At 33.8% G+C, this 14,452-nt stretch overlaps 1 protein-coding gene across 1 annotated transcript; it reads left to right on the top strand.

Annotated features, from left to right (window-relative positions):
- The first annotated feature begins 7,441 nt into the window (after nt 1–7,441).
- LOC115991807 (cilia- and flagella-associated protein 251-like) lies at nt 7,442–10,374 on the top strand. Its single transcript, XM_031115744.1, has 3 exons — nt 7,442–7,711; nt 8,201–9,854; nt 10,022–10,374. The coding sequence occupies exons 2-3, from the start codon at nt 8,213–8,215 to the stop codon at nt 10,156–10,158; spliced, it is 1,779 nt and encodes a 592-aa protein (XP_030971604.1). The 5' UTR covers nt 7,442–7,711; nt 8,201–8,212; the 3' UTR covers nt 10,159–10,374.
- Nucleotides 10,375–14,452: the final 4,078 nt, after the last annotated feature.

Consider the following 14,452-nt stretch of genomic DNA (forward strand, 5'->3'; position numbering starts at 1 on the left):
TGGTTCTATCCAAAGTTTATGAGATTTGTTTTTTGCGTGTTTCTTGGAGTCCGTTGGACCATGCAAGGGCCTGGTTACTGTCCAAAAACTTTTGATTATTGAATCCTCTTTGTACTTGGTTTCCCCATAGGTTTGAGTCGAGAGGACCCATGCAAAGACCTTGGTTTCTGTCCAAAGTTTATACGATTTGTTTTCGTGTTTGGTTTTCCCCACAGGCTTGAGTCCGTGGACCCATGCAAGCGGCCTTGGTTTCTGTCCAAAAACTTTTTGCATATTGATCTTTCTTTACTTGGTTTCCCATAGGTTTGAGTCCGAGGACCAATGCAAGACTTGGTTCTGTCCAAAGTTTATGAAGATTTGTTTTTTTCGTTGTTTTGGTTTCCCCACAGGCTTGAGTCCGTGGACCATGCAAGGCCCATGCAAGGCCTTGGTTCTGTCCAAAACTTTTGATATTGATCTCTTGTACTTGGTTTCCCCATAGGTTTGAGTCCGAGGACCATGCAAGACCTTGGTTCTGTCCAAAGTTTGAGATTTGTTTTTTGTATTTGTTTGTTTTTCGGATGTAAGCCCCTAGATCAGGGCGGGGAGAGCCGGCTTGAGGCCAAGAGCCCCTAGGGCGGCCTACGCCATGGGCGCTGCAAGGAGTAGCCCCTAGCAGAAGTTTATGTCGGAACAACAGCTGCACGTCAAAAGAGACGGCGGAAGCTCCGTGAATTTTTGCTTAGTAGAGAGTTGACTCCACCGCCACCTGCGCCAAGCGCGCATGCTTTCCCACAGACGGCGCCAATTGTAAGGACACGATTCCTGCGCGGCCCAGTGACATTTTTGGGTTCACGCGGGAGAGATCCCTCACAATACAATTTGTAGAGAGTGGGCTTGAAAAGCTTGGGCTTGGTCACGGGACGATGGTCCGGTCTGGATTTCAGAGAGGTCCCTGTGGAAAGTGGACTGGGCCTAAACGTTTAAAGCCCCGCCGTGCTGCCACTTCTGAGAATGGGCTCCTCGGACTTGATCCGAGGACCCTTGTGGTCCTTTCCGGCTGTCCAACGGAGGACCTTCTCTATTCTCTGCATGGATCGTTCCGGCGATCTTATTCATGAAGTCTTTCTCTTTTCCTCCCCCCCCCACTAGATTCACTTACTTCTCCTTTTATACTAGCGTGCGTTCGATGTCCTTCGTCCACGTGTAGGGTCAGTCTTTACAAATACTGACATTGGTCCCATCAGTCTAATCCCGGAATTGTTGGGGATGACTTGATAAAGCTGCAGAGTACGGTTCTGTCAGGCATTGGGCCTTATCCAGAAGGGTATTTAGGGTAATCGCCCCAAGGTATTTTGGATTTCCTCCCGAATTTGTCCCTTTATTCTGGGGGGATTATGGGCCTGCCGAGGACTAGACTGTCCTCGGCTACCTCCCAAAATTGGTCTGTGCTCTGCGTCATGGAGCTTGGGCTACAATTCTCCTCGGATTGGGCCCTCGGACTCTCTAAGGGTGAATGGGCCTGGTCCACGAATTGTTGGGCCCCACACCTACGTTTAAGTAGGGGTAAAACTTGAGGATTCAAAGTAAAAATATATATTTATCTCCCACTTAAAACATTTCCTACAAAATAGGATTACTCTCCCACTAACCTATTTCTTCAAAGCAACTATACGTTTGTTATTTTATTTTTTTTCTTTTTAAAAAAAGTTATCTTCAAATCATTCTTTTTTTTAAACATCCTCAAGGTTATCCAAAAAAAAAAAAAAAAAAGATATATATTACAATTTATTTAAACTATTTTCTTAACTTCTTTTTAAAAATTAAAAATAGAAAACCTAATGAAAAAAAAAAAACCCACGTTTCTATCAAAAAAAGTTATCTACCATGTTATTAAGGTTTATCCTTTTATTTTTTTTTTTTCCGTTTATCTATTTCATTTTTTTTAAACCCATGTCTAACTTCCCCTAAGTTGGTCATTTTATTATTATTATTTTTTCTCTTTTTTTTGTTCTCTCTCTCTCTCTCTCTCTCTCTCTCTCTCTCTCTCTCTCTCTCTCTCTCTCTCTCTCTCTCTCTCTCTCTCTCTCTCTCTCTCTCTCTCTCTCTTTGAATTCACGTTTCCTTACTCATACTCCCTTAACGTTTTTACTCCCTTAACGTTTTTTATTATTATTATTTTTTTTCAAATCAATTCTTCTTTATTTATTATTTTTTTATTAAAAATTAAAAATAGAAAACCTAATGAAAAAAAACCTATGTTTCTATAAAAAAAAGTTATCTACCATGTTATTAAGGTTTATCCTTTAATTTTTTTTTTCCCGTTATCTATTTCATTTTTTTAAATCCATGTCTAACTTCCCCTAAGTTGGTTATTTTATTATTATTTTTTTTTTCTCCTCTCTTTTGAATTCACGTTTTCCTTACTCATACTCCCTTCATGTTTTTTTTTCAAATCAATTCTTCTTTATTTATTATCTATATTTATACTACTATTTAAGGGGATGCACCTGTTTGGACATGATTTTTTTGAGTTCTAAAATACCCCTATAGCCTACGTTTAAGTAAGGGTAAAACTTAAGGATAACAAAGTAAAAATATATCTTTAACTCTCACCTAAAATATTTCTTACAAAATAGGATTACTCTCCCACTAACCCACTTCTTCAAATCAACTATATGTTTGTTATTATTTTTTTCTTTTTAAAAAAAGTTATCTTTAAATCAATTTTTGTTTTTTTTCAACATCCTCAAGGTTATCCCAAAAAAAAAAATGATATATATTACAATTTATTTAAACTATTTTCTTAACTTCTTTTTAAAAATTAAAAATAGAAAACCTCATGAAAAAAAACCCACATTTCTATCAAAAATAGTTTTCTACCATGTTATTAAGGTTTATCCTTTAATTTTTTTTTCCGTTATCTATTTCATTTTTTTAAACCCATGTCTAACTTCCCCTAAATTAGTTATTTTATTATTATTATTTTTTCTCTTTTTTTCGTTCTCTCTTTTCTTTTCTTTTTTTTTCTTTTTTTTTTTCTCTTCTCTTTTGAATTCACGTTTCCCTTACTCATACTCCCTTCATGTTTTTTTTTTTTTTTTTCAAATCAATTCTTCTTTATTTATTATTATTTTTATTAAAAATTAAAAATAGAAAACCTAATGAATAAAAAACCCACGTTTCTATCAAAAAAAGTTATCTACCATGTTATTAAGGTTTATCCTTTAATTTTTTTTTTCCGTTATCTATTTCATTTTTTTTTAAACCCATGTCTAACTTCCCCTAAGTTGGTTATTTTATTATTATTATTTTTTCTCTCTCTTCTCTTTTGAATTCACGTTTCCCTTACTCATACTCCCTTCACGTTTTTTTTTTTTTTTTTTTTTTTTTTCAAATCAATTCTTCTTTATTTATCTTTATTTATTATTTTTTATAACAATTATCACTATAACTTTTCATCCATATCCCTTAAATTTAGACACTACTACTCTCCTGTTAGTTTTCAAATTGCTAACCGGATTTTTTTTGGTTCCAAAATACCCCTACAGTCTATGTTTAAGTAGGGGCAAAACTTGGTAAAAATACTTCTTTAACTTCCACGTAAAACACAATCTACAAAATAGGAACACACTCCCAGAACACTCACGTTGGTTTTCAAACTCAAATTATTACTTCTTCTTTAGTTCTCCAATTCTCTCAATTCTGTGTTATTCTTCTTTTCACCATTATCATCATTGTTAAGAAACTCCTCTCACTCACCTCTTTGCTTTAGATTTCACTACAAATAACAATAACAACAGCAGATAGATTTGAGGTAAGCTATTTTTGACTTCAATTTCTCTCTCTATTTGGCCATGTTTTGCTTATTGTTTTCCTTAATCTCATCTCACGAGGGATCTTTTTTTTTTTTTTTTTTTTGGTTCCTTAATCTCATTCACTCACCTCTTTGCTTCAGATTTCACTACAAACAACAACAACAACAGCAGCAGATAGATTTGAGGTAAGCTCTTTCTGACTTCAATTTCTCTCTATATTTGGCCATATTTTGCTTTTGCCTTTTGTTTTTCCTTAATCTCATCTCACGAGGGATCTAAATAGTAGTGCTGTACGTTTGTGTTTTTCCTCTTGAGAAGAACACGTAATAGTTGATTTTACAGTTTTTTTTTTTCTTTAGTCTTATATCTTTTCTTTTTGTAGTCTTTTACTTTTTTGAGGGATTTTTTTTTTTTTTTTTTTTTTTTTTTTTTTTTTTGATGGAAAAGTTATGTGAATGTTTTGTTGAGCACAATAAAGTGAGTGGACGTGTGATGAATTGATGAAAAATTAATTGGTGATTTAGCACACTTTTTCTCCGGAAAGGTTATGAAAACTTAAAGAATTATGAGGTTATTTTTCTCTTCGCAACAAGTAATATATTGTCTCTTAATACAAGTTGTAGCAAGTAATATATTGTGTCTTGGATTATCGTTTAGCAAAAAAAAATTTGGGTTATCCGATTATGTGTTAATTTTCTTCTCCATGTGTTGGTTTACCAATGAGAAATTAAATTTATGTGGTAGATTTTGGGAATAGGATAATTATTGCTTAATTTGTAAAAAATGATTGTTATATCTCCAACAAAAACTTATTATTTTAACATGATTTAGATTCTAAAAGGAAAAAAAAAAAAAAGATTCTCAAAAAAAAAAAAAAAAAATTAACTCCCACGTAAAATAGTGCCTACAAAATAGGACTACACTTTGTTATCGTTATCCTTTCCATATCATTATCTTATCTTATCTTATCTTTTTTTTATTTTTCTTTTCTTTTATTTGGTCAGTTTGATGGTTGTTTAAGTATTTTCTCTAATTAATGACTATTTTTTAAAGAATAGGAATGATATATATTGATTTGTCTTTTTTTTTTTTTTTTTTGGTGGTTATCGGGTTTCACTCATTATTTTAGTGTATGTGTTCTAAGTGGTGCCCTCTCTTCCTCTTATTATTATTTTTTGTTGTTTTTCTTACATTTAAGCCTTACTCTCAATTTTTTTGTATTTTTTTTAGGGTGACATGTCAACAATTTGGTTAGATTGCATAGCAGACACAATGGATGAATTCGGGTTAGCAAAGTGGTAGTCATTCTATCAAGTAGTTGTTAAGAAACATTTTTTGTAAATATCCTATGTTATGAATTAATATTGTCCTTTTTTGTGCCTTTTATTGCACATTTGATGATTTTTAATATTCTCCTTTTCTATGCCTTTCATTGCACATTTGATGATTTCGTAAGCAATTGTTATAAACACAAATTTGCTAAAGCAAGAATGATACTAGAGAACTTATCTTTAAAGATAAAATTTTAAAATTGTGGTGAAAATTGCTTCTAAATAATAGACTAACTTTTAGGGGTAAAAACCTACACCCTTAAATATATCTTATATTTGATAGTTTAAAATGTCACTTCATTTTAAATTTTAAAAATTGGTAAAATTTAATTTGATCCAAAATAACTTACCAAAAGACAAAAAGACTCCAAACAAACCATGCCTTTTGAATTTGCATCAAGTGTTATGTGTCCTCAATTAATAAATTTGCATCAATTTTTTTTTTTTTTTTTGGGTGGTGAGTCCTTTAACGTTGGTTTCCTATTTTTTTTGCAACTTCAAGCAACAAAAAAAAAAAAAAAAAAAAAAATCCCTATGTTTTAGGTATTTTAATAATATACCACCATTGTTTTACGTTTATTTTTTTTTTTTTAAATTGTCTTAAGTATTTTTATTCCTAAAATTTTGCCTATTATTTAGACACTAAAACAAGAATGATATTGGAGAACTTATCTTTAAAGATAAAATTTTAAAATTGTGCTGAAAATTGCTTCTAAATAAATAATAGACTAACTTTTAGGGGTAACAACTTATTGGAAAGGTATGTTACGCTATTTTTTAAAATAGGAAAATAACTAATTGATAGTCTTAATATACAAACAATTTTTTTTTTTTTTTCATTTTGAAGTTCCAAAAACAAAGACAAACAACAAATCAATGTCAAGAGCAATCAGGTTTCTAACATCCATAAGAATAATGAAAAAGGAAAAATGAAGGACGAAGTGATCTCTAACACTCATGCCAATAGAGACAAACAGAGAATTAAAATCAAGGACAATGTGGTTTCCAACATCCATGAGAAAAAAAAGAAACGAACAAAAAAAAACTAAGGACGATGCAATTTTCAACATCCAAAACAGTAAAGACAAACAGAAAATGAGAGTAAAGGACGATACAATAATAAAGCAGGTACAAATCATTACAACATCTACTTTTTTAAATAAAAAAAAGTACTTAATTACATAGTTTGGATATAATTTTTTTTTTTTAAAAAAAAAAATTGGTAATTAAATGATAGTTCTTCAAGTCCCAAGCTGAAGTAGACCATTTCTCATACATGGAGCTATGCAATATCATTACAAGGTTAGTTTAAATATTTCATTTCACATGTTTATGCTTGATGTTTATTGTACTTATCATTATTGTGTACGTTTTAAAGTCTCTATTAATAACACAGACACACATTTTGTATCATAGGTTCATGGCAAATGCTGCTGGAAAGCAATTAGAATGTGGAACAAATAACATTGCTCCACCAACTTCTCCACCATAGCCGGCATAATATTAATAAGTTCACATATTCCATGTTTTAGATGTAGTGAATTATTTTACAGTTTTACATGATGTAAATAGTTTTCATAATACCTTTTGTAAAAGTTAGCACATGTATTTTGTAAGTAGTTTTATTGTTACGATTTCATTATGCATTTTCATTATATGCACTATTTATAATATTTATTCAATGGATCTTTTTTTCCTCCCCCTATACTAATACTAAATTATAGCATCATCTTTTAATTAATAACACATTGATTACTACATAAATAAAATTGGCAAAAAATGATAATAATTACAGAATACTAGCCTCACGCGCGTGCTCAGAGGCTCTTTTATTTTTTGGGTAATGGTTAATTCAAAACATTTATTATAATTTGGGATTACTTTATTTTCCAATTACAAAAAAAAAATCTAGGAGTGAGATGAAAAAATTATTTCACCTGCTAGATTTTGTAATATCTTTAATTTTTTCATCATATTCTTAGGTTTTTTTTGTGATTGAAAAATAAAGTAATCCTAAATTATAATAAATGTTTTAAATTAATCCTTATCTAAAAAATAGAAGAGGCTCTGATCACACGCTTGTGAGCGTGTGCTCAAAGGCCTAGTAAGTATAAATGCTTTTATCTTGGCTAAAATGATGATAGTTTTCACTGATCATCATCACAACTCCACAGCCACTTAGGCAGTTACGTCAGAAGCTGATCAGGTGTGCAGTACAGGTGGTGTTTTGGTGTACATCCACGTTGAAAGTAATGCATGTAAAACCTATAGGTTTATCCATGATATCTACACATGCCTCCACTGCATCCTATACGTATATGCCCAAAGTTTCCTTCTCCTTTAGCCTGCAATTGTCACTGCCCTCTTTTCAACGCGTGTCATTCAGAGTCTTTCTCTCCCCGCCCCTCTACTTTTGTTATGGTTAAGTTTCACTTTACTCTCCACAACCAAACCTTTAGAACCAAACCTTTAGCTTCAAACCCATAATGAAAGTTCTAGGTGTCTCTCTACTGCTCACAGATTGTCCATGAGATTGATCATGCTACGATTATAAGTATCACTGGACATAGAGCCCTGAATCAGGTGAACATTTTGACTCTAAAAAAAAAAAAAGGGTGTTCTTTTCACTTCTCAGCCTATCTAATTATCAAGATAACAAAGGGCTTCAAGTTTTTTTTCTTTTTTCTAAATGGGTTTTCAAATTTCTCTTTCTTCTTTTTTTCCTTGTATCAAACGTATTAAAATTAGATCAAGTGATTAAATTCACAATTTTTTATAATTAGTAATTTATCATAATTAACGTAGGAGGTCAGGTAACAGTTGAAACCATATTTTCACAGGTTAGGCTCCAATTAGTAAATGGAAATTTAGGCCTATATGTGAGAGAAGTGTCAGATTAAATGACTAAATTTACCGGTGCGTAAGGTTTTGGAACAATTGATAATTTATCACATCAAGAAGTTGTAAACATTTTGTGATTATTACCTAATTTAGGTAATTAGGTACCAATTTTTTTCTTTGATCCTCATTTCCTAGTCTATTAATTAAGTACTTTTACATGTTAATTTACAGTTGAGTTGGAGGATGGAAGACCCAAGTGAGGAGTGGGAGACTGAAGAATATTCATGTGAAGGTAATGGAGGCAAGATGAGTTGGTTGTTGAACAATGGTCTGGGACTGGGAAAGAAGGTTTTGATAACTGGTATTGTAGTTTCATCCACACCATTGGTTATTCCTCCACTTTTGGCTATTTCAGCAATTGGGTTTGTTTTTTCAATCCCTTCTGGCCTCCTCTTGGCAAGCTATGCTTGCTCTGAGAGACTCATGACAAAGTTGCTCCCAGGACCTGCACTACCTTCTCATCTGCTAGATTTTGGACTAGCATCTGATGATGAAGAAGTAGAAGAGGAAGGTGAGGGCTGTGAAGGAGATATTGGTATGGAAAAAGAGGAAGAAGAACAAATGAAGGAAACAAAGAGAGGGGTTGAGATGAGAATTGAATTAGTACTGAGAGAAGGAAAAGTCACCAAAGGGAATAATTTTGGTGTAAAGAAGGATGAGCAAGGACTTATAGAAGATGTAGATGATATTTTAGAGGAAAATAGTTATGAGGAAGATGGTGGTGAATGTTTGGATGAAGAGGAGGAAACCCCATTGGAAAAGATGATTAAGGCCAAACATTTAGGACCGAGAGAAGATGAAAAGGAAGAACCTGTGATAGAAGAGAATGATGAACAGCCAGTTGATGGGGCTGAAAAAGGGCTTGTGGTTGTAATTGAAGATGTTGGTGACTGTTTGGGAGAAAAGGAGGAAACCCCATTGGAAGAGATGATTGAGGTCAAACCTTTAGGACTGAGAGAAGATGAAAAGGAAGAGCCTGTAATAGAAGAGAAGAGGAACGAACAGCCAGTGGATGAGGGTACCAAAGGAGTTTTGGTTGTAATTGAGGAATATGAGGAAAGTGGAAACAGTATTAAAGGATTGGAGACACCATTTGAGGTGGCAACTGTTGTAGTTTTAGAAGAAATTGGTAGTAATGAAAGAGTAAATGATATTGAAGCTGTGGAAGAGGACAAACAGTATGAAGAGGAAAGGCAAGGAGGTACAGAGGAGGGAGAACAGAAAATTGTTAAAAATGCTGAAGTGATGCAAATACCAAATGAAGATAAGAATGTTCATAGCATGGTGGAGATGGATGGCAGCTTGGAAGAATTGAGAGAGGAGGAAGTTCAAAAAGTTGGAGAGAAGATGCTTGAAACAAGATACATGGAAATTATAGATGCTGTCCCCAAAGAGGCGCAAGCAATTGAAAAGAAGGGAGAAGGAAAAACTGTAGTTAATAATGAACAAGCAGAAAAGCCAATAGTGGAAATTAGTGAAACAATAAATGTGCTTATTGGCCCAAAGGGGATGACTCTAGTGGAAGAAATGAGAGAAGAGGAGGATGTTAATTACATTAAAGAAGCAGATGTATCAATGGGAGATGGAAATGTGGAGCATAAATTTGTGTTAGACAAGGGAGCTACATTGCAAGGAGGAGGAGTAGAGGATAATTATCTTGCTGGTGATGCGAATCAGGATTTGCAATTGAACAATGAAAAGGAAATTGTGATTTCCTCAAATGCAGATGTAAGAGAGATTGCTGATGAAAGTGGACTTGATTTGTTAGATGAAAAAAATGAAGCTGGTAAGCAGTATGCTTATGTAGTTCATGGGACGCCCAAAGGTACTTATCACTGTTTTTGGTCAAATTTCTGTCATACTACCAATTAAAAGTCATCAATAAAATTTACACATTGCACACTAGATAACTTCATAATGTAGTTTATCTGAATGTGTATTATAAGTTCAACTCTGAATCCCCTAATATAAAATTGACCAATGCAACTGCAGAATCTTTAAGTTACACTGGCAGTGAAGATATAAAATCTTTGGAGCATCAAGATCCAGCTGCAGTGGATGAGTCTAGTCATAAAGGAATTTCGTTGGAGAAAGACATCACTGTTCCTTCTAATGAGGTCAGGGCCTAATTTATATTTCTTTCAAATAAACCTTCTCACAGGGTTATCACCTGAATGACGAAAAAATGAAAATAGGTCCGTGCTTCTCGTGGACAGCTGGGGCCTAATGCTCATGTTATTGTTTGTGGTTTAATTCTATTTGGAGAGATGTGCATGGAGATTTTTATTTATCAAATATTTGTCTGTATCATTCACTCAATTCAACTTACTTTTTCTGTTTGATTGCATGCTTCTTCTTCTTCTTCTTCTTCTTGTTTTATTTTTTATTTTTTATTTTGTTTTTATAATAAGGCATTCATTTTAGGTTTAGTGGAAAAGAATAAGGTCTGTTAGACTGACTACTAAAATATCTTTTCAGTTTCAATAATTTATTTTTTATATTGGCTAAAAAACATATATGTTTCTCAGTTTCTGTGTTTGTTTTTGGAGTTCACTAGCTTTGTTGGTTTTACCCAAGTTTGACCTCTAGCGCATCCAAGTTCAGCCAAACCACGTTTGAAAAGCCTAATACTTTATTTGATTTCATCCTTCTTAGCAATTTGAAAGTGAGATTTCCAGGAAATTTTTAACCTGTTTGATTATATTAACAAATAATTTGAGAAAGAACCGAATGAGTTAAAATGCACTCACATGAAACTATGATTTGTTTTTCCACTTTTAGGGATCTTGGATAACACTAGTTACAGCTCTACTTTATCATGTTATCTATCGGTGTACCTTTGTAGTATGAGATCCACTTCATCACAATGTCTAACCACATGTAATCTTCTTAAATATAAGGGAAATAGATTTTATTAAATCAATAAATCTTCCCACGGTTTTATTAAGATTATTAAGAGGCTTGGATATTATTAAGATTATTGCCTTGTCTCAAAATACTGACATGTTAATCACTAGCATTTTGCCTAGAGAAAACATGAGGTGTGGGGGTGGGGGGGGAATCCAATTTTTCTCCTCATGAGCACTAGATTGATCTCTTCTTTTTGTTGAGAATGATAGGCCAAAAACAAATTGACACCTTATGATAAATTAATTGATTAATTAGCCGAGCTTATTAATTAATCAAATTAACATGCAAACGCGTGATAACACAAACAAATCACCAATAAACTAAGTATGCAGCAGAAAATAAATTGACACAGCGATTTGTTTACGAATGAGGAAAACCAACATAGCAAAAACTCCACCGGGTGATTTTAAGGTCACTACTCCCGAGAATTTACTATTATCAAAACAAGCAGCTATAAGTAAAGAAATCCCAATACCTTATACCAAATTACAATTGAACCCTTATCCCAATACCCAATTGGGCTTTTTCTATAGTAACAATCTCTCCTTGTAATGCACGGCTCCCAGTACATGACTAACCAATTGCACGGATCTCAGTACACAACTTCAATCATCAACTAGAGAAGGTTGTTGGTTGCAAAGTTCTTCAGTTTATCACACGATGAAGATCGAGAAGCTCCTTGATTACAAAACCCTATGGTGCACAAACACAGCAGCTTCTACACAAGAAAGATGAATTAGGGCAAATTCTGTCTTCGGTCACAATTTGCTTGAACAAACTTTGTTCAACACTTGTGCAACTTGTTCCATCTTTGACGGCCCTTAAAATAATCATTTTATATGTTTAGGGTTGTAAGAAAAGAAAGTCTAAATATACAATCACGGATTGAAGTCAAAATAGTCCTGAAAAACAGAATTTTATAAACCTCGACAAATGCCTATCTGTTAAGTTGTTGTCGAGCCACGGGCTTGAACAGTTCTACAGATATCAATAGATGCTAACTGTCGAGTTTTTTCAAAAATAGGTCAAGACAGTTTAGTGAGCATACATTAACACATGTAAACCTTGTGATGGCCAAATCATATTATATCTGCATATGTATCAAGAGTAGTAAAGAATATCGCGTGTTATGTGTGAAAAATATCGCAAGATTGCATAAGTGTATACATGTTATGAAGATTTGAAATATGAGAAAATCACTTTAACTCACACACAATCATAACTGTTTGATGGAGACTATCACTTTTGAGGTATATCCTATAACTCCCACATCTTCTAAAATACACGCTTGCAATCATATATAAAGCATTTTGATCTTTTTGCTTTTATTTTTCTTTGCATATATATATATATATATATTTTTTAAGCAAACCATGCATGGGCATATAAGAGAGAGAAAATGAATACTCAATTATGTTAAGCATTTGACATTCTACTTTTACTATGTCGAAGCATACAAATATCATTTCATGATTGGCGGGTAACAGTGGTGAGATGGTTATTTATGCATTTCTCTTAGGATTTTTTAGTCCTTCTCATAAAAAAGAGTGATACGAATGTTAAGTACAAGAGATAACTTAATCTTACTCATCACAAACACGAGCCACAAAGCTCACTTGCTTAGTTGTGCATAGAGATGCCCATCTAAATTACAAAAGATACAAAATTTAGAAAATTTTGTTTCAATGGCCATCTAAGGTACAAAAGTACCAATGTACATAAAACACACACTATTTTTATATTTTTCTAATTTTTCAATTTTTTTTATATAAAAACAAAATAAACAAAACTGAAAACAAATAAAAACATGTTAACCAAAGCAAAACATAAAAACTAAACTGACTCAAAACAATAAAGCATAACATATAAGTACTGCAAACAAAAATAAGAAGAGGAGAGAGAAAAAAATGATGGAATCACTTAGAGCCCTTTTCCTTCCACAATTTGGAAGAACCTTTCCGTTTGACAAATCCATGAATCAGCGGTGAGAGGGAAGAATTGAAACTGTTCAAGTTCGAAAGGAATATAAGGGTTTTGAAAAGATCTCCAAGAGGAGCAAAAGAGGATGGAAACTGATTCTGGTTTCCTGATGCTATCATGCTGTTGCTCTGTTGAGTGGCTAACTACTTATAGCAATTAAGTCGAGTATGACCGGTTGCTCCACAGTGATGACAGAGATGCTGCTTCTTCTGTTTAGACTTTTAAGAGTTAGTCTTCTTAGCCCTAGGGTTTTTAATTTTTTTCTTATCAAGCTTAGGGGGTGCTCCTAAGATAGATTTATCCTTGTCTAAGTTCTTACTAATTAATTTAGTCTTAACATCATTGTTCTCAATTTTTAACATTATTAGCGGGAGGAACAAACACAGTAGTACTAGCAGAAGCAATACTAGAAGAAGAGAAATCATACTCTAAACTGGTTCGATCAGAAGTAGATTTTTGAATGCTGAGCATCTCATCAAGTTTTGCACTTGAAGTCCTCTCCAATTGAGTTCTAACTTGAAACAGCTCCGCTTCAAGCTTCTTGGTCTTCTCAGCCAAGAAATTATTTTCAAATCTTAGTGCTTCAATAGTCTGATTGGCTTCATCAAATTTTGTGGAAAGCTTTTCTCGTTCCAACTCTACATCACTAAGCTTCTTGGTGGTCAACCTATACATCTTCTCATGCTTTGCTGAGACCTTATATAATTATGCATAGGCTGTGTGGATGTCATCTTATTCATCCATCTTCTCAAACTTGGACTCCACCAATTCCTCTTCTTCGTCCACGTCTTCAACAATTCCCTTAGTAGGATTGACAGTGGCAGTGAAGGCATTCAGGATTCCGTTATCCTCATTGTTGGAATCATCCTCAGGCTCGGTGTCGCTTAAAGTAGCAACAAGTGTCTTGCTTTTCCCAATGGTTTTGAGATATGTAGGGCACTCTTGTTTCATATGACCGAAGCCTTGACACCCAAAGCACTTTGGTCCTGAGGGAATAGTGTATTGACTGCCATCCCTAGCATCTTTCTTCCCTTTGTCCTGGCTCTTGAACTGAGAAGAAGTGGATTGCTTATGGTCCACGTCTTCAATAATCCCCTCATTAGGATTAACAGTGGCAGTGAAGGCATTTAGGATTCCGTTATCCTCATTGTTGGAATCATCCTCAGGCTCGGTGTCGCTTAAAGTAGCAACAAGTGCCTTACTCTTCCCAATGGTTTTGACATATGTAGGGCACTCTTGGTTCATATGACCGAAACCTTGACACCTAAAGCACTTTGGTCTTGAGGGAATAGTGTATTGACCACCATCCCTAGCATCCTTCTTCCCTTTGTCTTGGCTCTTGAATTGAGAAGAACTGGATTGCCTACGGTCCTTGTCGAAGCCCTTCCTATTGGCATTCTTTATAAACTTCTTGAATTTCCTAGTAATATAGAACTTCATCTTAGAATCTTCATCGTTTGAAGACTCATCAGTATCATTGCTCTTGGCCTTCAATGCCATGCTCTTGCTCTTACCCGACTTACCAATTCTTAT

The sequence above is a fragment of the Quercus lobata genome, chromosome 1 (genome assembly GCF_001633185.2).
Source record: "Quercus lobata isolate SW786 chromosome 1, ValleyOak3.0 Primary Assembly, whole genome shotgun sequence".
In the NCBI taxonomy this organism is placed as follows: domain Eukaryota; kingdom Viridiplantae; phylum Streptophyta; class Magnoliopsida; order Fagales; family Fagaceae; genus Quercus; species Quercus lobata.